This window comes from Camelina sativa, chromosome 13 (assembly GCF_000633955.1).
Source record: "Camelina sativa cultivar DH55 chromosome 13, Cs, whole genome shotgun sequence".
Lineage (NCBI taxonomy): Eukaryota > Viridiplantae > Streptophyta > Magnoliopsida > Brassicales > Brassicaceae > Camelina > Camelina sativa.
In genome coordinates, this window is record NC_025697.1 from 8,741,308 (window position 1) to 8,764,694 (window position 23,387).

General features: G+C 40.7%; 4 protein-coding genes and 1 pseudogene across 4 annotated transcripts; 4 read left to right on the forward strand and 1 right to left on the reverse strand.

Annotated features, from left to right (window-relative positions):
• Positions 42-2,745, forward strand: LOC104736040 (probable pectinesterase 53). Its single transcript, XM_010455955.2, has 5 exons — positions 42-552; positions 1,291-1,480; positions 1,575-1,781; positions 1,882-2,117; positions 2,530-2,745. Exons 1-5 carry the CDS (start codon positions 173-175, stop codon positions 2,675-2,677), a joined length of 1,161 nt encoding a protein of 386 aa, XP_010454257.1. The 5' UTR covers positions 42-172; the 3' UTR covers positions 2,678-2,745.
• On the forward strand, positions 7,616-9,702 carry LOC104738057. Its single transcript, XM_010458297.1, has 2 exons — positions 7,616-8,106; positions 8,211-9,702. The coding sequence occupies exons 1-2, from the start codon at positions 7,616-7,618 to the stop codon at positions 9,700-9,702; spliced, it is 1,983 nt and encodes a 660-aa protein (XP_010456599.1).
• On the forward strand, positions 14,627-18,368 carry LOC104738058 (annotated as a pseudogene).
• LOC104736042 (protein sym-1) lies at positions 18,426-20,794 on the forward strand. Its single transcript, XM_010455957.2, has 7 exons — positions 18,426-18,838; positions 19,034-19,121; positions 19,412-19,506; positions 19,662-19,734; positions 19,826-19,918; positions 20,038-20,124; positions 20,469-20,794. Exons 1-7 carry the CDS (start codon positions 18,489-18,491, stop codon positions 20,547-20,549), a joined length of 867 nt encoding a protein of 288 aa, XP_010454259.1. The 5' UTR covers positions 18,426-18,488; the 3' UTR covers positions 20,550-20,794.
• LOC104736041 (mitochondrial dicarboxylate/tricarboxylate transporter DTC) lies at positions 20,808-23,339 on the reverse strand. Its single transcript, XM_010455956.2, has 6 exons — positions 23,083-23,339; positions 22,614-22,697; positions 22,348-22,409; positions 21,877-22,238; positions 21,209-21,423; positions 20,808-21,107 (listed from the first exon to the last, which is right to left on the reverse strand). The coding sequence occupies exons 1-6, from the start codon at positions 23,197-23,199 to the stop codon at positions 21,051-21,053; spliced, it is 897 nt and encodes a 298-aa protein (XP_010454258.1). The 5' UTR covers positions 23,200-23,339; the 3' UTR covers positions 20,808-21,050.

Here is a 23,387-nt window from a genome sequence, read left to right on the forward strand (position 1 = left end):
ATATATATATATATATATATATATATATATAAATGCACATACATATTGAGAAATCACATAGCCATATATTATTTTGGTCGTACTTTGTATCTTTGGCGAAACACAAAAAACAAAATCCAAAAGAAAAAAAAAACTTCTTATATTTGTGTAACTGATTCTAATTGTCGTATAGATGCTCAAATTCAATTCAACCAAAGCTCCCAAATTATTTTTTCTCCTTCTCCTCCTTCTCGTTATCCTTCTTTGTTCAACTCAAACACAATGCCACACCAAAGGTCTACGGTTACGACCAAGACACCAGAAGAATGTAAACACGACGAGTGATCGGACACAAAACCCGGAAGATGAGTTCATGAAATGGGTGAGATTTGTTGGGAGCCTTAAACACTCAGTGTTCAAGGCCGCCAAGAACAAACTCTTCCCTTCTTATACACTCACTGTCCATAAGAAATCCAATAAAGGTGACTTCACTAAAATCCAAGACGCCGTTGATTCTCTCCCTCTCATCAACCTTGTTCGTGTCGTCATCAAAGTTCATGCCGGAGTTTACAAGTAAGCACAAGTCGTTAATTTCTTCCACTATCTCGTTTTAACATAACTATTAATATATAACAAGTGATTAGTATGAGTTTTAGAGTAACAACATTTTAATCAAAATATATATTTGAATAATGAGGTATAGGAGACAGAACATTAATTAATTCGGTCGATCTTGCAGGGTTAATATATAAATTAATTAATAAATAGTGTTTGGTACAATTCGCAGTTGATCAAATCAATATTGGTACCACAGCTGTAGATTGATACAACAGCCTGAACCGTAGATTCTTGAGTTTTGTCTATATACGTTTTGCAGTTTTGCAATTTGTTATCACTCTATTTAAGTAGTATAGGGATTCCATATCTTTTCATATCGTCCTTTCCTGCATATGAATGAGCCAAAATTGTCTATGAAATTGAAAAGAGACACGTATCAATAAAGAAATGTATAGCAATCATATCAATGATCTCTCCCTCGAAATCAACACTATATGATCACGTGAACTCGGAATTTTGTAAGCTGGATGTATTATCAAACATAATCTCTAGGAAATTGACTTTAATAGTGACATTTTGGGTCTTTGTCTGTTTATAAAGCGCATGGGTGGTCCACATATGCTCCACGCTCATCGCCCATAATTTTAGATTGTTATGCTAGCTTGCTATTTCGTACTATAGCTATTCTTAGAAATTAAATATAACAATTCGAGCGAAATAATAATGAAAATTTGGGGGACAATATATGTGTAGAGAGAAGGTGAACATACCCCCAATGAAGGCATTCATAACAATAGAAGGGGAAGGAGCAGAGAAGACAATAGTGGAATGGGGAGATACAGCACAAACACCTGACTCAAAAGGCAACCCCATGGGGACCTTCAACTCTGCCTCTTTTGCCGTCAATTCTCCTTTCTTTGTCGCCAAGAACATCACTTTCAAGGTAAGTTATTACTTAGTACCATATACTCATAGTTGTATGATATCAGAAAAAAAAATTGTGAACTCATCGTAGCCGCGCTTTTATATGTATATAGAACACGACCCCGGTCCCCTTGCCGGGCGCAATTGGAAAACAGGCAGTGGCATTGAGGGTGTCGGCAGACAATGCAGCTTTCTTCGGGTGTAAAATGCTTGGTGCTCAAGACACTCTCTATGATCATTTGGGAAGACATTATTACAAAGACTGTTACATTGAGGGATCTGTTGACTTTATTTTTGGCAATGCCCTTTCTCTCTATGAGGTAAGCATTCTTACTTAGTGGTCTCTCTATTCTCCTAAAACATCTTAGAGAGCACTTTCTACAGTGGTGAAGCATTTTTAGATTGGTCCTTGGTATTTAGGGGTGCCACGTGCATGCAATAGCGGATAAGCTAGGAGCAGTGACGGCACAGGGGAGGAGCAGTGTGTTAGAGGACACCGGATTCTCGTTCGTGAAGTGTAAGGTGACAGGGACAGGTGTATTATACCTTGGGAGGGCATGGGGTCCCTTCTCAAGAGTCGTCTTTGCTTACACCTATATGGAAAACATCATCCTCCCTAGAGGCTGGTACAATTGGGGCGACCCTTCCCGTGAGATGTACGTTTACTTTACTCGGTCTCGTTTAAATTACATATAACGATAGTTAATCGACGTAGCTCTGACTCAACAAGCTAAGAGAACATGCCATACTTTATTATAATAGTACAACACACTTCAGTCCAACTTTACAAAACATGATCTTGTTGCCTCATCCATTACAGAGTCGTATGTCCCACCACTGCACCACTACACATCTCAGACCGACTTCAATTTTTGTCTTTTTACCCAAAAACGTTGCTTTTGATAATAATATACTTTGTGTGTGTGCGCATGCATTTGTATAGATATATTGAAAATTAAAGCCATTAACGTAGGCGTGCATCGTCTCTTCTAGTGCTGAAAAACGCATTTGTACAGAAAAAAATATGTGAATGTTTTTCAAAAAAGTAACTGTAATTTCTTTGTGCAGGACGGTGTTCTATGGGCAGTACAAGTGCACAGGAGCAGGAGCAAACTATGCAGGGAGGGTAGCTTGGGCAAGAGAGCTCACTGACGACGAAGCTAAGCCTTTTATATCTCTTACCTTCATAGACGGCTCTGAATGGATCAAACTCTAACCATTACACTTTTTTTGTTTACCATTCTACCTAATTATAATAATGTACATTTTTTTTTCCTTTTAATAAAATAAAAATATAGATTTTTTAACATTTCACATACATGCACACCTCATTCCAATGACTCGACGCCCATTTGCAACAGCCAAACATTGCCGACCAAGTCCCATCTTGCGATACACCACTTAAATATGTTTTTTTCCGAAACATGTAAGAATTGCCGTGTGGTCCAATGTATTTTGAAACAGAGTCAAAAACTACACAAGTCTTTTATGTAGTAGGTTGGGGTTGGCGGATGTGCTTTAAAATGACTTAATCAATGGTGCGGAAGTGGTCATTTTTTTTGTATTTTCTTCTCGCAGAAAAAAACATTTTATGTTATGTTCACCAATGGGACCCAAAATCAATATGATGTGATAATAATTTATGTAAGCAAAGTGCAGGATTATGATATTAAAAAGGTTACAGATTCCTCTGAAGATCAATAATTGCAAACATCAAATCCCTTATTAGAAAACCATCACACTCTAATACACCATTGCTGATTATCTAAAAAGAAGAAGAAAGAAAGCTTCATTGATAATGTCCAAGTCAACAGCTCTCGCCTTCATAATCGCTGCTTTATCTTACTCCTTCCTCTTCTCTTCTTCACCAAAACATCACTACCACGAACTCTTTCTCTCCGCTTGTTGGGAAATCTTAACTCGAAGGTGTCGACTTTTCCTTGAGAAAAGAGAACCGAACAACCAAGAACAGAATGTTGTGAAAAGTAGAAGAGAGAGATCTTGAGAAACAGAGAGGGAAAGAAAAAACAGAGAGTGTAGTGGAAAGAAAAATAAAAGCAGGAGCACACACTCAAACTTTATCCAGTTCACTCCCGTTAACAAGGGAGCTACGTCTGGCCGAGTCTGTGACTCGGAATCCACTGGATTCAGATAGAGAACACAATAGGAACCACAAGTGATCCACTCTAATGCCCTTCACTAGCACTTAGAGCACACTCTGTAATATCCTATACTTAGAGAAAACTAGAATGAGTTTATGCTATTACAAGTTTTCTCTCTTCTCTCTTTCTCTATCGCACACCAACCGTGACTGTGATCTCTCCTTAAATGCTCCTTTTATAGGAGACATCTTCAGACCGCGTGCCCTGACCTAAAGCAGCTGCAACAACCTTTGATCGCTAGTCCAGCTCACCCAAAGACGCGGTTGCACAAGAGAACAAACACCATTGCAACATTTGAAATCACTAGAGGACAACCGTACAATGCTTTGTTCTGCAATGTGTCTGTTTCCTCCATGTGTGGTCCCAAAAGCATACCTGACCATGGTTTAGTTTACACCAACCTTGATTAGGTCTTGAGTTAAGCTTGGGAGTGTGTTTGTCTTGTTGAGTCATAGCTTGGTCAACACGATTTCACCTAGTCTTCACAATTCTCCACCTGAAATCATGATGACAAATCGTAAACTAGCACGAGTAGAATAGAGAGAGTACCTTATGAATCTAGTTGCAGGATTCCGGACTCGGTTTCCCTGAGTTTTATTACTCAGGCCTGACCTGTAGCAAGTTCAAAGCAGCCTGAAACTTGCCTACAGCCAATATCTTTGTAAAGATATCTACAGGGTTCTTTTCTGTAGAAATCTTCACCACATCAACATCACCATTTGCAATCACCTCTCGGATATAGTGAAGCTTGACATCAATGTGCTTAGTTCTTTCATGATGCACATTGTTCTTGGAGAGTGCAATAGCACTTTCAGAATCACAAAAGATCTCCACGCTCTTTTGCTCATATCCAAACTCTTTCAATAAGCCTTTCAACCAAATAGCTTCCTTAACAGCTTCGGTGAATGCCATATATTCTGATTCAGTAGTTGAAATAGAGACAACTCTCTGCAGTCCAGATTTCCAGCTTATGGTGTTTCTCCCAAGAGTGAACACCAAACCAGTTGTTGATCTCCTCTTGTCAAAATCACCAGCATAGTCAGCATCACAGTAGCCAACTAGCTTGAAATCTGAGCTCTTCTTGTAGAGCAGTTTTGTTTTCACAGAGCCCTTGATGTATCGCAACACCCACTTGACTCCATGCCAGTGATCACGGATGGGTTGGCTCATGAAACGGCTTATAATTCCAACAGGGTAAGCAAGGTCGGGACGTGTGCCTATCATGGCATACATGATGCTTCCAACTGCACTGCAGTAGGGAACTGACTTCAGGTATTCTTCGTCCCGAGCCAATTTCTCTTCTGTTGCTGCACGCATCTTGATCTCGGCTCCTAATGGAGTTAATACGTGCTTAGCTTCCTTCATATTGAATGTCTCTAGAATCTTGTTTAGATAACCTTATTGTGACAACCACAGAGTCCCTTCTGCTCTGTTTCTGACAATTTCCATGCCCAGAACCTTCTTCGCAGCTCCTAAGTCCTTCATCTCGAATTTCTGACTCAGTTCTCTTTTCAGCTGTTCAATGGCCTCTTTGTTCCTGGATGCCACCAAGATATCATCCACATAGATGAGTAAGTAGATTAGTGAATTGTCTCCCAATTCTTTGACGTATGCGCAGCTGTCATATTCGCTTCGCATAAAACCGATCTCTGACATATACATGTCAAATTTCTCATTCCACTGTTTTGGCGCTTGCTTTAACCCGTACAGTGATTTATTGAGAAGACAAAATTTGTCTTCTCCAAACATCGACTCAAATACCTCAGGAGGAGTCATGTAGATCTTCTCTTTAAGTTCTCCGTGGAGAAATGCCGTTTTAACGTCAAGTTGCTCTAGTTCAAGATCCTCTTGAGCAACTATGGAGAGTAAGACCTTGATAGTGACGTGCTTGACTACAGGAGCAAAGACTTCGTAGTAGTCAATTCCTTCTCTTTGAGCATACTCCTTGGCTACCATTCTTGCTTTAAATCTTGGTTCTTCAACCCCTGGGATTCCAAGTTTATATTTGTAAATCCACCTGCTCCCCATAATCCTCTGATTTGTTGGTCTCTTGACCACTGTCCAAGTATGGTTCTTGGTTTGTGACTCCATTTCTTCATCCATTGCACGCTTCCACTCTTCCCAATTTAAGTCTCTTTTAGCTTCACTGTAACTGGATGGTTCGATTTCTCCACCATCCTCTGTAGTGTAGAGAGCCTCTGCTAGATAATCTTCATCTCAAAGCGTCTAGGAGCATTGACTATTCTCCTAGCTCGGTCTCTCACTAAGTGATAGCTTAGAGGAGACTGATTTATTTCAGTCTTCACATCCTCACTTGCATCATGGTGTGTTGGAATTGGAGGAATCGATCTTGCAGGCGACTGAACATCTTGAGGAGTCGTAGGATCTCCACCTGAGGTAACAATTTCTTCACTGTCAAGATCTAAATCCAGATAAGAGGTGGGAGGAGCATCACCTTCTTCAATTTCGGTTTCCTTTCTCACTGCTACATCTTTGTATGAATTATTTTCCTGAAAAACAACATTTCAGCTCACCACACACTTCTTATCTTCAAGTAACCAAATTTTGTAACCTTTGACTCCAATAGGATATCCCACAAGAATGCCTTTCTTTGCTCTAGGACTTCGTTTTCCATCATCAGTGTGTGCAAATGCAATGCACCCAAATCTTCTCAAATAGCTATATACCGGTTGCTTGCCATACCATCTCTTATCCGGTATGTCAAAATTCAGAGCTGATGATGGTGTTTTGTTGATGAGGATGGCCGCCGTATGCGTAGCCTCTGCCCAGAATCTCTTTGGGAGACCAGAGTCACTGAGCATGCTTCTGACTTTCTCCATGATGGTTCAGTTCATGCGCTCTGCAACACCGTTTTGTTGCGGTGTGTAGGCACACGCCCAGTGTCGTTGAATTCCCTTTGACATGCAATACTCATCACACAACCTGTTGCAAAACTCAAGTCCATTGTCGGTCCTTAGAGTCTTCACTTTCTTGTTTCTTTGGTTCTCCACCATATTAATCCACTCAGTGAATTTCTCGAAAGCTTCAACCTTTATTTTCAGAAAATAAACCCACACTTTCCTTGTGTAATCATCAATAAATGAGATAAAGTATTGACATTTACCAAGAGAAAGTGGCACTGATGGAGCCCCCCACAATGTCATGAGATAAAGTATTGACATATTCCAGCTTCTCTCTAGTGTCATGCTGAGCCAAGGTGAATCCCACTCTCTTTGCTCGGCCATATATGCAATCTTCGCAAGTTTCTAGAGTAGAAACCTTTTTCTTGTCAAGAAGACCTTTCCTCAGTAAGAGGGTCATGTTTTTCTGACTCATGTGCCCCAATCGTCAATGCCAAAGAACAGTGTCATCTGATCTCCTCTCTACAGTAAGTGATTCTGCAGTTGCAGGTCTCCATTGCAGCAAATAGAGAGTGTCATACCTTCTCCCTGTAAGTAAAACCTTGTTCTCTGCCATGATTTTCATAACTCCATTTTCTGATTCGAATTTGTTGCCTGCTTTCTCAAAAGTTCCCAGTGACAAGAGGTTTCTGTCCATGTGATAAGATTCATCAGTCTTATTATCGTAAGAAGCCAAAGGCCACGTCAGCATCGCTTGAGTCAAAAGAAAAACGAGAGTTGACTGGTCAGCTCAAGTCAAACGAAGTAGAAGACTCGGAGTGAAACAGAGCGTTTGCGGTTAGACGTTGAAGGTTATAAGAGCCATTGTATCGTCTTCCTCGGGGAGGGGGGGGGAATTGATTCTGAGTTTGTTATTCTCTTGCGATGTGCTTGAGATCTTGAGTGATGTGCTCAAGAGTGATCAATGCTGATCACGCTTTCTCAGATTGACTCTTCTCTCATCCTTGATTTGTAATCTCATCTCTATTTCATTTCTCAGATCCTTAATCAATACAGGTATTATTCAGAGTTATTGTTTGATCGATCTAGAATCTATCATTGGTGCGGCATAACTGGATTGTTTAGATCGCGATGGCGGAACCGAGTGAATCGGAGCCGATCGAGTCGGCAAACTTCCAGGATAACTCCACGGAGAACCTTATGCAATTCTTACACGGCGGATACCACCGGTTGGTTCAATCGAAGGTGGCACACGAAGATAAGATCCAATCGCTGGATGCGACGTTACAATCAGTACTCAGTGCCTTAGCGCGAGTTGAAATTCAGCTGGGGAAACGACCAGAGCAACCAGAATCGTCGAGTCCACCACCGCAGGTACTGTATAATCCTGATCCTTATCCGCGTGTTTCTGATGATCGGAATCTACCACTGGAGAATGATCGGAATCTACCACTGGAGAATAGAGCTAGCCTATTGCGGAAGATAGATATGCCAGTTTTTGATGGATCTCAAGTGTACGAGTGGTTATCTAAGGTGGAGAGATTCTTTCGCGTATGTCGTTACTCTGATTTTGATAAACTTGATATGGTAGCATTAAGCCTTGAAGGAGATGTTCTGAAATGGTTTAATTGGGAGATGAACCGTAGAGAGTTTCGTTCTTGGACTGAATTCAAGCAGAGACTATTGCTTCGTTTGGAGAATCTATTGAAGCGGATCCTGGAAACAGGTTGTTTGCGATTAAACAAACTGGAACAGTGGCTGCTTATGTCCCGGAATTTGAAGATTTATCTGCTCAAGTCTCGGGTTTGGATGACTCCCACTTGGAGAAGATTTTTTACAATGGCTTGAAGCAGGAAATGAAAGAAGTGATTAAGATGAAGGAACCTAAAGGCATTGATTTTCAAAAGGCTGCTGTGCTAAGAATGGAATCAAGCTCTTTTTGTCAATTGCTCAGTGAGAAGGAGAACAAGCCTGTAACACAAACTAAACAGTTTGTTTCACGACCTCCAGTTGCCCTTCCAGCTACTAAACCTTTGTTATTGTCTGGTGGTACGGGTCAAGGAGTACAAAATGTGGCGACTGTGAAACAAACAGCTCCACCACGACAGCGAAATACATCAGAAGAATTGGATGCGATGAGAAGCAAAGGCATTTGTTTTAAATGCAAAGGTAGATACTCTCGCGGGCACATATGTCCCTTGAAAAAGTTGCAAATCTTGACTGTCGTGGATGGTTTAGAACTGGAAGTGATGGTTGAGGGGATACAGATCGATGAACTAGAGGAGATAGTTCAGACTCCAGAAGTGAGATGCTTATCTCTTAACTCTTTTCTCGGTCTCCATTCTCCAAGGACAACAAAAATGGTAGGCCTTATTGGCAAGTGTAGAGTGGTAGTACTATTGGATTCTGGAGCTTCACACAATTTTATTACACCATCAGTGGTTAATAATGTTAAACTTAAAACTCATGCGGCTGGAAGCTTGGAAGTGTTATTAGGAAATGGTGCGTTTGTGCACGGTTCTAGTGTTTGTAAGAGAGTTCAGTTCCAACTAGGTGGTGAAGAATTTGAGAGTGAATTTATTTCGCTTGAAGTGGGTGGAGTAGATATCATACTTGGAGTACAGTGGCTAGAAACTTTGGGGAGATGTGAAGTGGATTGGAAATTGCAGGAATGGACTTTCACATATAAAGGCAAGAGAGTCACTCTTTGGGGAGATCCTTCCTTACACGGTCCCTCCATATCTATGAAGACTTTGGAAGCTCCAGTCCAACGTTGTTTGTTACAGGACGGTACAACTGAGCTAAATTCTGCTCAACTTTCTCAGTCTAGTTTGGTGGTCGATCCATTTATTGCCAAGCTTCTCGAGAAGTTCACGGCTGTTTTTGCTGTACCTGTTGGGTTACCACCATTTCGGGGTCAGGAGCATGGCATTACTCTCAAGCCTGGCGTTCAATCTATCACAGTTCGTCCGTACAGGTATCCACATGCCACAAAAGAGGTGATGGAGCGTATGGTAGGCGAAATGCTAACATCAGGTATCATCCGAGTTAGTAATAGCCCATTCTCGAGTCCGGTTCTTCTGGTCAAGAAAAAGGACTCTTCCTGGAGATTTTCTGTTGATTACAGGGCCTTAAATGGAGCAACAGTCCCAGATAAGTTTCCCATTCCGGTTATCGACCAGCTACTAGATGAGTTACATGGTGCTGTTATTTTTTGAAGATCGACTTGCGTTCAGGCTATCACCAAATACGCATGAAGGAGAGTGATGTTATGAAAACAGCATTTCGTACATTAGAAGGCCACTACGAGTTTTTGGTTATGTCTTTTGGCCTCACCAATGCCCCTGCCACATTTCAGGCATTGATGAACAAGGTATTCAAACCTTATTTGCGCAAGTTTGTTGTGGTCTTCTTCGATGACATATTGGTGTATAGTCACAGTTTGGAGGATCATGTGCAACACTTGGGGATGGTTTTACAACTATTACAGGACAATGTGTTATTTGCAAATCAGAAGAAATGTTTGTTTGGGGCAGCTAGTGTTGAATATCTTGGTTATATCATCTCAAAAGAGGGGGTTGCTACGGATACAGTAAAAACAGAGGCGATGTTACAATGGCCTATCCCTACTAATATCAAGTAGTTGAGAGGATTTTTAGGGCTGACAGGCTATTACAGGAAGTTTGTTAAAAATTATGGGATCATCGCTAAGCCTCTGACTGAGTTACTGAAGAAGGATAATTTTCAATGGAGTTTTTTAGCACAAGAAGCCTTTAACAGCTTGAAGAGTGCAATGTCGACAGTACCGGTGTTGGGATTACCGGACTTTGACAAAACTTTCATTTTGGAGACTGATGCCTCAGGGACAGGAGTAGGAGCAGTTCTTATTCAAGATAAACGACCATTAGCCTATTTCAGTCATGGTTTAACGGCTCGTGAGCAACTCAAACCAGCTTATGAAAGGGAGCTTATGGCTATTGTGATGGCAGTCTTGAAATGGAAGCAACTATTTGCTGGGAAGAAAGTTTGAAATACACACTGATCAGCGAAGTTTGAAATTTTTGTTGGAACAAAAGGAGGTCAACATGGAGTATCAGCCTTGGTTAACTAAGCTTCTGGGTTATGATATGGATATCATCTACAAACCAGGTGTGGAGAATAAGGTGGCAGATGGACTATCTCGGATTCCTCATCCTGTATCAGTGGCTCTAACAGCTTTGATGGTTCCGACTGCGATACAGTTACAAGATATTTACAAGGAGATTGAGTCCGATTCTGCTATTCAAGCTTTGATCAAACAATTGGATAATCCTGCGCATCAGACCCATTATCACTTAATTGGCGACAAGCTGTGGTATAAACAGAGGTTGGTGATTTCAAAATCTTCAGAGTTTATTCCTCTGCTTTTTCATGAGTTTCACGGTAGCAAGATTGGAGGGCATGCTGGTATATTGAAAACTCTCAAACGGATTCAATCTCTGTTCCACTGGGAAGGAATGTACAAGGACGTTAAGAGGTATGTTACTGAATGTGCAATTTGCCAAACTCACAAATATTCAACATTAGCACCAGCAGGACTGTTACAACCATTGCCTATTCCTACGGCCATTTGGGAAGATATATCTTTGGATTTTATCGAAGGATTGCCAACATCGAATGGCATCAATGTTATACTGGTGGTTGTTGATCGTTTGAGCAAGGCAGCACATTTTTTGGGACTTAAACACCCTTTTAAGGCAATGGATGTGGCTAACAAGTTTGTTTTGGAGGTGGTGAAGCTTCATGGTTTTCCAAAGTCTATCGTTTCTGATCGGGACAAGGTGTTTGTGGGAAGTGTTTGGCGAGAATTGTTTCGTTTGGCAGATACTAAACTGAAGTTTAGTACGGCGTATCACCCCCAAACAGACGGTCAGACAGAGGTTTTAAACAGGTGCTTAGAGACTTACCTTCGTTGCTTTGCTTCTAGTCATCCACGCACTTGGTTCAAATATCTGGCCTGGGTTGAGTATTCATATAACACAGCTTACCATACTGCTATCAAGACAACGCCATTCAAGATGGTTTATGGTCGTGACCCACCATCCTTATTGGCTTTTGAGCAAGGTTCCACGGCTAATTGGGAGTTGGAGGTGCAGTTACGAGAGAGAGACCTGATGTTGACACATATTCGGGGAAACCTACAGCGAGCCCAGGATTTGATGAAGCGTCAGACTGATAAGCATCGGCGCGATGTTGAATTTGCAGTAGGGGATTGGGTTTATCTCAAACTTCAACCGTATCGTCAAATGTCTCTGGTGAAGCGTTCTTGTCAAAAGCTTGCTGCCAAGTTCTTTGGTCCCTTCTTGGTGTTGGAACGTGTTGGAGCTGTGGCATACAAACTTAAGCTTCCGGACAGTGCTAAGCTTCACAATGTCTTTTATGTCTCCCAGCTTAAGAAGGTGATTGGTGATCCTTAGCACGTACAATATACTGATCCTCCGGAAGTAATTGAAGATGAGTTTATGTTTCCTGAACAAATTTTGGAGGTGCGTTATGATGCTACGGGTGGTAGGGAGTTTTTGGTTCGTTGGTTTGACAGACCGGAGTCTGAAGATTCTTGGATGCTCTCGAAGGATTTTGTGCAGTTGTTTCCCCAATTCACGCTTGAGGACAAGCTGTTTCTCCGGGGAGGGAGTATTGATAAGATTCATCAGTCTTATTATCGTAAGAAGCCAAAGGCCACGTCAGCATCGCTTGAGTCAAAAGAAAAACGAGAGTTGACTGGTCAGCTCAAGTCAAACGAAGTAGAAGACTCGGAGTGAAACAGAGCGTTTGCGGTTAGACGTTGAAGGTTATAAGAGCCGTTGTATCGTCTTCCTCGGGGGGGGGGAATTGATTCTGAGTTTGTTATTCTCTTGCGATGTGCTTGAGATCTTGAGTGATGTGCTCAAGAGTGATCAATGTTGATCACGCTTTCTCAGATTGACTCTTCTCTCATCCTTGATTTGTAATCTCATCTCTATTTCATTTCTCAGATCCTTAATCAATACAAGTATTATTCAGAGTTATTGTTTGATCGATCTAGAATGTATCTCACATTCGCAAGCAGAACAGTCTGACCATCTTCATTCTTGACTCTAACTGAGCCAATTCCCTTTACTTGAGACATCGTCTTGTTTCCCATTCTTACTGATCCTCCAACATCTTCGTTTAAATCTTCAAACCATTCTCGCTTGTGAGTCATATGGTAACTGCAGCCAGTATTCATAATCCATTCATCTTCTAGATGTATATCTGTAGACGACAAAGCTTCTGAAACATAGAGAGCCATAGCTTCAGCTAAGTTCCCTTTACCGCTTGATGAGGTTCCTTTGTTGCCGTTTTGATTTTTGGGCTGCGACTGAGCTTTGTTCTTGTTGGGACAAGAGTTTTTGAAATGTCCCTCCTCTCCACAGGTCCAACATCCCTTCCTGGTTCTAAACTTAGATCTAGATCTATGAGATTTGGAGTTTTTGTCCTTCTGCTCAGTTCTTCCTCTTGTCTCTGCCTTGTCATTGACATAGAGACCCTCAGCCTGACCCTTGATGCTCTTCTTGTTAGACCCAAACTCAAGTTCTTTTGAGTAAGTAGCTACAATAACTTCATCTAACGTTAAGGTGGTCCTCCCAGAACCATATTTCAATGTATCCCTTAACTGATCAAAAGGCTTCGGTAACGACATCAACAATAGTATGGTTTGATCCTCATCAGAAACTATAACATTGGTATGTTCTAAGTCGGCTACAGTATGAAGGAATTCATCGATATTACCTTCAATACTCAGATTTTCTGACATCTTGAAGCAGGGCGGATACAGACAAATATTTAGTATGGGGCACTAATAAGATTAATAATTAAATTAGAGGGTATATAAATAAATATTATACTATTTATTCAAGGAAAATAAAAAAATAGAGTGGGGCACGTGCCACACCCACGGTCAACGTGCGTCCGCCACTGTCTTGAAGCCGTATAGCTTTTGCTTAAGATAGATCCGGTTGGGAAGAAGCTTTGGACATGTACAGCTTGTCCAGAGCGCTTATCATAGCAGCTGCAGTCTGCTCCTTCTTGATCTTCCTTAGGACCCTATCAGAAACACTTAGAACGATGGTACTGCGAGCCTTTCTCCTTTTTTCTTCTAGTACTTCTAACCTTTGTTTCTCCTCTTTGGTTTCCTCTTCAGATGGCTTCTCATCTGAATCTTTTTCCACCATAGCTTCATCTTCTTTAAGAGCAACACTCAAACCCAGAATATCTAGGTGAGCCAAAAGTTTCTCTTCCACATGGTGTAGTCTCCACGACCGTCAAACTTTTCAACCTCTATCCTTGCCGATGACATGGTTCTCCGTGTTGATGGACTCTACAGAACCGTGAACAACGAACCAATGCTCTGATACCACTTGTTGGGAAATCTTAACTCGAAGGTGTCGACTTTTCCTTGAGAAAAGAGAACCGAACAACCAAGAACAGAATGTTGTGAAAAGTAGAAGAGAGAGATCTTGAGAAACAGAGAGGGAAAGAAAAAACAGAGAGTGTAGTGGAAAGAAAAATAAAAGCAGGAGCACACACTCAAACTTTATCCAGTTCACTCCCGTTAACAAGGGAGCTACGTCTGGCCGAGTCTGTGACTCGGAATCCACTAGATTCAGATAGAGGACACAATAGGAACCACAAGTGATCCACTCTAATGCCCTTCACTAGCACTTAGAGCTCACTCTGTAATATCCTATACTTAGAGAAAACTAGAATGAGTTTATGCTTTTACAAGTTTTCTCTCTTCTCTCTCTCTCTATCGCACACCAACCGTGACTGCGATCTCTCCTTAAATGTTCCTTTTATAGGAGACATCTTCAGACCTCGTGCCCTGACCTAAAGCAGCTGCAACAACCTTTGGTCGCTAGTCCAGCTCACCCAAAGACGCGGTTGCACAAAAGAACAAACACCACTGCAACATTTGAAATCACTAGAGGACAACCTTACAATGCTTTGTTCTGCAATGTGTCCGTTTCCTCCATGTGTGGTCCCAAAAGCATACCTGACCATGGTTTAGTTTACACCAACCTTGATTAGGTCTTGAGTTAAGCTTGGGAGTGTGTTTGTCTTGTTGAGTCATAGCTTGGTCAACACGATTTCACCTAGTCTTCACACTGCTTCCTTCTCCGACAACGCTTCAGTCGCTCTAAACCTCCGTACCCTCACGCGCCGCCCTCATGTAGCCGGTACAGTGGCCAACGCCGAAGCCGCTGAGTATGTTCGCTCTGTTTTCACCTCCTCCTCACTCAAATCACACGTCGTTTCTTACCAAGTATCTTTAACTTACCCAGTTCATCGCTCTTTGGTATTAACGCCAACGGAATCAGCAAACCCTATCACTTTCAAGTTGGAGCAAGAACAAGTTGGAGACAGTCCTTATGCAGATGAAGTGATGCCTACTTTTCATGGGTACGCTAAGTCAGGTAATGTCTCAGGGCCAGTGGTTTATGCAAAATACGGACGAGTGGAAGATTTCGTGAGAGTCAAGAAAGAGATGGGTGTGAATGTCTCTGGAGCCGTTGTGGTTGCGAGGTACGGTCAGATTTACAGAGGAGATATTGTGCAGAACGCGTATGAGGCTGGAGCTGTAGGTGTTGTGATATACACTGACAAGAGAGATTACGGCGGAGATGAGTGGTTTCCGGAGAGTAGAAGGATGCCACCGAGTGGGGTTTAGGTTGGTACTGTTTATAATGGGTTGGGTGATCCGACGACTCCTGGGTGGGCTAGTGTTGAAGGGTGTGAGAGATTATCTGATGAGGCTGTTGAGTTGAGCGGTGATGCTCCTCTCATACCTTCCTTGCCTATTTCTGCGGCTGATGCAGAAGTGATTCTGAAGACTGTTGTTGGAGATGTTGCTGATGGTGATGTTTATCCAGTTGGACCTGGACATGGGATCTTGAACCTGAGTTATACTGTGAGTGAATTTGTGTGTTTAGATGAGATGATGTGTGTTACTTAACGTTAAGGGATTTGAGTTATTGGAGTCTTGGATTTAGGGGGAAACTGTTATAGCCAAGATTGAGAATGTTATTGGAGTGATTCAAGGAGAAGAAGAGCCTGATAGGTACATTCTTATATATATATGAGTGGAAATAGACTAAAGGTAACTTCTGATTGTATATGGATGAATTGATTAGATATGTGATTCTTGGAAACCATCGAGACGCTTGGACCTACGGAGCTGTTGATCCGAACAGTGGGACTGCGGTGCTTTTGGAGGCGAGTAAAGTTTATGTACATGTTGAAGGATTTAGATTGTTTCATTTGCAATGAGAGAGATCTTGAAACTATTGTAGATTGCACAAAGACTAGATAAGCTCCAAAAAAGAGGGTGGAAGCCTAGACGGACGATTATTCTGTGCAATTGGGATGCTGAGGAGTATGCCCTGGTCTCTAGTCTCTCTACATTACACTTTTTATATGTCTACTTATGTAATGTTCAAAGCAGAAAAAATTAAGGGTTTGATGTGTTTGTTTTATGTAGATTGGGTCTACAGAATGGGTAGAAGAAAACAGAGAGATGCTAAGTTCAAGAGCAGTGGCCTACATGAATGTAGATTGTGCAGTATCTGGCCCCGGGTTTCATGCCTCTGCAACTCCACAACTCGATGAATTAATAAAACTAGCGGCTCAAGAGGTACTTTTTAAAAGCATTTTGGGTGGAATATAACAGTCTTTTGAGCAATCTTGAATGGTAAGTGTTAACTGTTTCTGTTGCAATGTCACATTATCAAGCTTTTTTTGGTTTAACTATTCTACAGGTCCAGGATCCAGATAACGCAACGCAAACAATCTACGATTCTTGGATAGGATCAAGAAACTCTGTTGAGGTAAGTGATAAGACTAGGACGTTAGATTAAGAGTTTTGTCTAAATGGTTAAAACTGATTTGTATACTTGGTATGTGAAGATCGGAAGATTAGGGGGCACAGGATCAGATTACGCATCATTTGTGCAACATGTTGGCGTTTCAGCCGTTGACATGCGTTTTGGAGGAGGTAGATCTCCGAAACAGTAGATGAGCTAAACATCATGGTCTATTGTATAATCACTTAGTCAATAAGCTTTTTACTCATGATTTAGAAACTGATCATTATTAATTATAACTATAAGTAAATAACAGGCTATCCAGTGTATCACTCCATCTATGATGACTTCACTTGGATGGAGAAATTTGGAGACCCGATGTTTCATCGACATGTCGCAATGGCTAGTGTATTTGGTTTGGTCGCTCTTCGGTTAGCAGACGAGGAAGTCTTACCATTCAACTATATCACCTATGCATCAGAACTCAAGGTAACTACTAATTGATATCTTTTTACATATGACCAAAGAAACTAATGGGAAAAAAATTACTGTAATGGTGTTTATCTACCATGCATGAACAGAAAAGTGCGGAGGATGTGGAGAAGCTAGGCCATAGCATAGATGTTTCTCCGTTAATCAAATCGATCGATGATCTATCTACGTCTGCACAAGGGATAAATAAAGAGAAAGAGGTAACGGGCCTAACATCGCCTGGACACGGGACGAGTACCCTTGAATTTTTTGATACTCTTTACCCGATCCCACCCTTACGGGTAATAGAAAAAAATTACTCGTACTCGACCCTTAAATAACGGGTACCCGATAAAAAATAGTTGACCCTTTAAATACCCGACCCTTTATCGGATATCTGAAAAAACGGGTACCCGGTAAAAAATAGTTGACTTTTTAAATAATAAATGTCAATAATTTCATATTCCAAAATCCAAAAAAGGAAGAACTCATAAAAATACGAAAAAAAGAACTCATAAATGTATGCAACATAGTCTCAAAAATTATAAAATTACAAACTTTAAAAATAAAAACTTATAATTTCATGTTTTCGTTCTTCCGTAAGCTGCCGTGTAGTGGAGACTGGAGAAGGAGACTAATTTGCTAGTTTATGGTCTATATATAACATATTAATTCAATTGGGTTGTGGTCTTGTGGATATATTAATTGAATTGGGTTTTGTATATATCATTTCAATGGGGCTAAATTGAACTTAGACTTTAACTTTAACTATAGATTATAAATTAATAATATATAATAATAATACAAAATAGTAACGGGTATTTACGGGTCGGATAACAAAACGGGTAAAGGGACGAATAACGGGACGAGTATTGAAAATTGAACTAATACCCTATACTCGTCCCTTACTCATGGGTAATATAATTATAATACCCTTCACTCCACCCTAAAGTTGCAGGTACCCTTTTTTCCGGGACGTGTACAAGCCGAGTAACGGGTCGAGTACGGGTAACGGGTATTAGTGCCCAGGCCTAGTAACGGCACTGGTTTTACATTTGACAAAGTGACAAGTAAAATTAGTTACTGAGAGAGTAAGTCTTTGAGTTGACATGTATGTGCAGGGAATTAAAGGAGCACTAAAAGTGAGAGAGCTAAATGACAGATTAATGGTGGCGGAGAGAGCTATGACAGACCGAGATGGACTGTCGGAAAGACCATGGTACAAGCATTTGGTATACGGACCATCCAAGTACGATGACTACGGTTCAAAATCATTCCCTGGTGTTGATGATGCAATCGAGAATGCAAAGAAGCTAGACACAAAAGCATCTTGGGAAAATGTTCAGCACCAGATATGGAGAGTCTCTAGAGGTGTAAGACAAGCATCACTTGTTTTAAAAGGTGAACTGAGATGAGCATTGGCACAATGATGGCAGTGTTTATCACAAGTTAATATGTTTTCCTCTGTTATTTCCAACCGAAACTGACTCAAATATGAAATCCAACAGTTTTTAGTGTTTACCTTTGTGTAAGGCCCATATAAAAGCCCATTAATAAAGAAGCCCAAAGTAGCTCTAGAAGCTAAATTTCATGTTTTTTTCGACCACGATTTGAGGATTCAGGAGTTGTAAAAATACGAGAGTCTCACCGTTCAGTACAGACCAGACGAAACCATGATGCTTAACCCCATTACTTTAACCCAGAAACCACCGCTCCCCTTCAATTCTCTTGGGTTTTCCGGTAATCACACTTCGTATTTTGGTAGAAGGACTCGAACTGAAGCTGGGTCGAGCAGGGCTCTTTCGTTTGGGTACAACAATGTTGGTTCACTGAATTCTGGTCGTAGCTATCGGGCTGGACGTTTCGGGACTGAGTTTGGACATCTGGGTCGGGTCTCTTCAGTCTCAGGTGGAATTTCAGGTGGCTCCGGCGGGTTAGGTGGTTCAGGTGGTGGTGGTTCCGGCGGTGGAGGTGACGGTGAAGGTAGCGGCGGAAACGGGAAGAAGTGGTCATTCCTCTCATGGTAAACTTTTCTTACTGCCTTACTACTCTCTATTCCGTTTTTGTGTAAAGCTGTTTCCTTTAAACCCAAAATTCAAAATATTCATGGATGTTAGTTAGTTAACAATATTCACAAAACTCTTATCTTGCTTTTGAATTAAACATAAATACACTTTGTGTGCCTTTTGGTTTTGATTTTCTGTGATGCTTGCTTCAGGTACCTGGCTCTTCTCTCAGATTCTCCTGTTTTGACCAAAGCTGTGACCTCAGCACTTTTGACTCTCATTGGAGATTTGATCTGTCAGGTAAAACTCTCTTAATGGTGTTCTTGAATCTCAGTAGTTATCTTATTTTTTTTCAGGATATGTCGAGATAAAAAGAAACAGTATTCATTAGCTTCATTATGTATTTTTCGAATGAATGAATCATATATGTTTAGATAATTTACTGTTGCATATGAAGTTGGAATGGAAGCTAATAGACCCAAGAGAACTGGATGTTGTTGTCTATTTCTTGGCTTTGCTTTATCATATTGTGCTAGCTATGTGGTTATTGGTTAAGCAACATTGCTTATTCTTGTTACATATGGTTGCAGCTTACAATCGATAAGACCTCATCGCTGGACAAGAAGAGGACACTCACGTTCACTGTCTTGGGCTTAGGGCTCGTCGGTCCAGCATTGCATTTCTGGTATTTCTGTGCTCCTTTCACTCTTATGACACCACAAAAGCTATATTATTTATTTTCCTGCTAAGTGGAAGTTCAGTTGAAGAGACTTATGCATCCATTGATATATTATTACATATGCTAATTCTCTGCTCTCTGAATTCTCTCAAACTCCTTAGGTATTTGTATTTGAGCAAAGTGGTGACAGCTTCCGGATTATCAGGCGCAGTTATACGACTTTTACTGGATCAGGTAGGCAAATTTTTCTTATTTTCTGTCTTAACAATTCTCTTCGCATCTTGCTTCAACTGTGTTAACAACAACAAAAAAACTTTTTTGGCAGTTTGTTTTTGCTCCTATTTTTGTTGGAGTTTTCTTATCAGCTGTTGTGACACTCGAAGGAAAACCATCAAATGTCATACCGAAGTTACAGCAGGTTAGATTCAAAGCTAATTAAACTTTTTCTTTCCACAGCATGGTGCAGGAACCTAAGTTTGACACGTCGTATCTTTTTATCTGTATTCTAATTGAATCCATGTATTGCTGATTGCGTAGGAGTGGACTGGTGCAGTGCTAGCAAATTGGCAGCTATGGATACCATTTCAGTTTCTTAACTTCAGATTTGTTCCACAGAACTTCCAGGTTTGATACTTAACTCTGTGACTACATGACAATAGGAGAGTGTGAACAATTCAGTACAGTTAAGGATAGTTATGCTTCAAACATATTGCACATAATACGCTGTTAATTCTCTCTACTTAGTATAATCTTTGACCCGTCATAACCAACAACAACTTATATTAGGTGGTTTCATGTTATTGAGCACTTGTTAAAAGCATATTTTCGTATAAATGACACTAGAATGACATTAGCTAATAGGCTTAGAAAGATTCTCCTAGCAACTGATGTTATTCTTCACCATTTTGGGTTACATTTGTTCACTGGCTCTGAGGATAAATCAATGTCTTATATATGAATCGTTGCAGGTGCTCGCTTCAAACGTAGTGGCTTTGGCTTGGAATGTGATTCTATCATTCAAAGCTCACAAAGAAGTTGTTACAAAATAGGCATGTGTCTTACATAGAGCCAACAGGTGTTGTTGGATTGTGATCGGCAGAGTTTTGGGTCAAAAATGTTCTTGTCTGCTGATGTAGCAACTGTTTAGTGCTTCGATACAAATCTTTTGGAATCCTGCAATTGGCATCTTATTAGGGTAGAAACAAGCTTGTCTATCAATCTTTCAATTGTATTAACTGAGCAAATTTATTATTTTCGAATCTTTCAAAAATTGCTGAGAGAAACTTTTGAGTTACTTCATAGTAAAATTATAAAAATCTCTGGTTTGTGAGTCTTAAACTTCCACCCAAGAGTAAAAAATTTATAAATTCACCGGACCAATCACCGACCCTCAACAGAAAGAAAAAAAAATTAAAAGTGTCTCAAAAGAGCTACAATAATATGCTTTTAAGGCAGATGATGTATATGATTAAAAGGCAAATGGACACAATTCCAATTGTGTTTTCGTTCTTCTCATCTTATTTTTTGCTGCTGTCTTCGTTCCTCTCGGATTACAGACCAATCGTCTTTTGAAATTTGGTAATCTGGTTCAGGAAGATCCATGTCATCTGCGAAAAGAAAACCCGATCATCAACGATCTCAGAGACAATCCGGCAGTGACTCGGTAGAATAACATTACAAAAAAAAAAAGGGAAACGAGATATTATACCATGACGTGAGGGGCGATCCTGACGCAGTAAACAGGGAAACCTGTGTAGAATTTCAAAGGTCCTCCTGCTTTTAAGGTTTTCATCGCACAGTCAAGCGAACCTGTGTATGGATACTTGCCCTGAGCATCCGGTTGCATTTTCTGAATCTGAGTTTTGACAAAGTCAAATGGCAGACTGCAGGCAGCAGCGCATAAACCCGAAACAGCACTTGCTCCTGCCAAAGGGAACAAAATTTCACATAACCACCAAACTCAGACATCTATATACCATGTAGGGATTGCATTACCACAAGACAAAACTGACAAGGCTTTCATATCAAGTCTAGTGCAGAATAATTGCAACAAATGTAGGAAATTTGGCACAAAAATCTAGTTTTACCAGCTCAGAAATAGAACTCACGGCTAGTTAAAAGCTGAAGGGTTGAAAAGGAGTTAAGGAGTATGCATTGGAATCAATATTGGACTGGTCTAGGATATGGCTTTGGGCAATGGTGGAGAGTTTAGAAACTCTCATTAATCAGGAGATATATGCTACAAATTTAAATTTCCAAGACGATTCTGAGTTACCTGACTTTAACTGCTAATTACCTTTTATTCAAAGCAAAGTTCTGCTCATAGAAGAAAAAAATATCTTCATACTGTATGAGAAACTTGGAAGAGCATCTTACCTACAACCGTAGATGTCTCCCCAAGACCAATATTATCTCTCATGTATTCAGCAGTTTGATCATAAGATGCAAGCATTCCCATGTTCAATGCCATCGCCCTGACCACAGTAGGCCCACAACCTTTCCAAAGTGCTAAAACTCCTTCATCAGCGCTAATACGGTACAGCGCATGGAAGGCATTGGTATAATTCCTGCGCTGAGCTAACGGCAAAGTATTGTCAGCTTGCATTCTGATAAGTGCTAGATCGGCTGGACTACCAACGGTAGCACCAATAGCACCAGCTGTAAGACCACATAGAGCCTTCTGATACAGCGGTAGTGGCTTTCCATCGTTAGCCTCACTTGCCTTTGCAGTCAGCAACCTAATAAGATATAATGACAGGAGAGAGGATGATTTATCCGTAACCATATTGCAATAAAAAACTAATTCATTTGGATGGGCTCAAGACAACACACAAATGACTAACTTACTTGAATGATCCAAGACGGGCAGTGGTGTAAGTTGCTTGCCTCAACAAACCAGCAGATAGCCCCTATTGCAAAAATTCACATCAAATAAAGCTCAGGAGACATCTTCATAGCAGAAATCAATTCTCTAAATAGCTGAGAATCAGACCCAGAAATGCAGAAATCATATCCATTACAGATCAACAGTAGTCATGAATATCAAATAGAAAACATACTACGTAAATGCATCAAGATATATCTTATCAAAATCCAGAAATATAAATCAATACCTTGTAAAAGGCACCAAAACCCTCATTCTTCAACATAGTCGTGGTCACACTGGCGGCAGATCCCTGACCTAGTTGAATCCTCACCTTCGCATCACAACCATGAACAAAGTATTAGCTCATTAGATTCACATCATTCACATTGTGATGCACCTAACAACTGTAATTCAAATAAAAAATCCAGATCTGAACCAAAAGCTCTCAGCTAAACATAACAACAACAACAACAACAACAGCAACAATTCAAATACAAAAAGAGTACGGAGAAATGAGATTTTGATTTATAAGCCTGAAAACAAAACTCAGATCTGAGAGATAAAACCTCCAGACTCGGATCTGATGAGAACACATTTTACAGATTTCTGCAAATTTATCAGTATCAGCAAATCAAGTAAGAATTGTACGCATAGACAAGGTTCAACAAAAGATATGATGATAGACAAAACAAGGTATCCGGAATCAATTTATGTACCTTGATCATATCGATCGGCTGGATGACGCAGGTAGCGAGCATACCGGAAGCACCGCCATTAACGAATGGCTTGACAGTAGTCCAGACACCAATTGGAGCTTTCTTCTCTTCCGCCATCTCTCTCTTTTTGCTTTTTTTCTTTTCGGAACGGACTCAAACGAAATCGAGAAGGAAGAGAGATTCCGCAGAGAAGGAGAGAGAGAGAGATTCACTTGGTGGAGAAAGAGATGAAGTAGTGAAAGCTTTGTGGGCTTTATATATTAATCAACAGTACCCAACTGAACTAAACTGCACCAAACAAACCC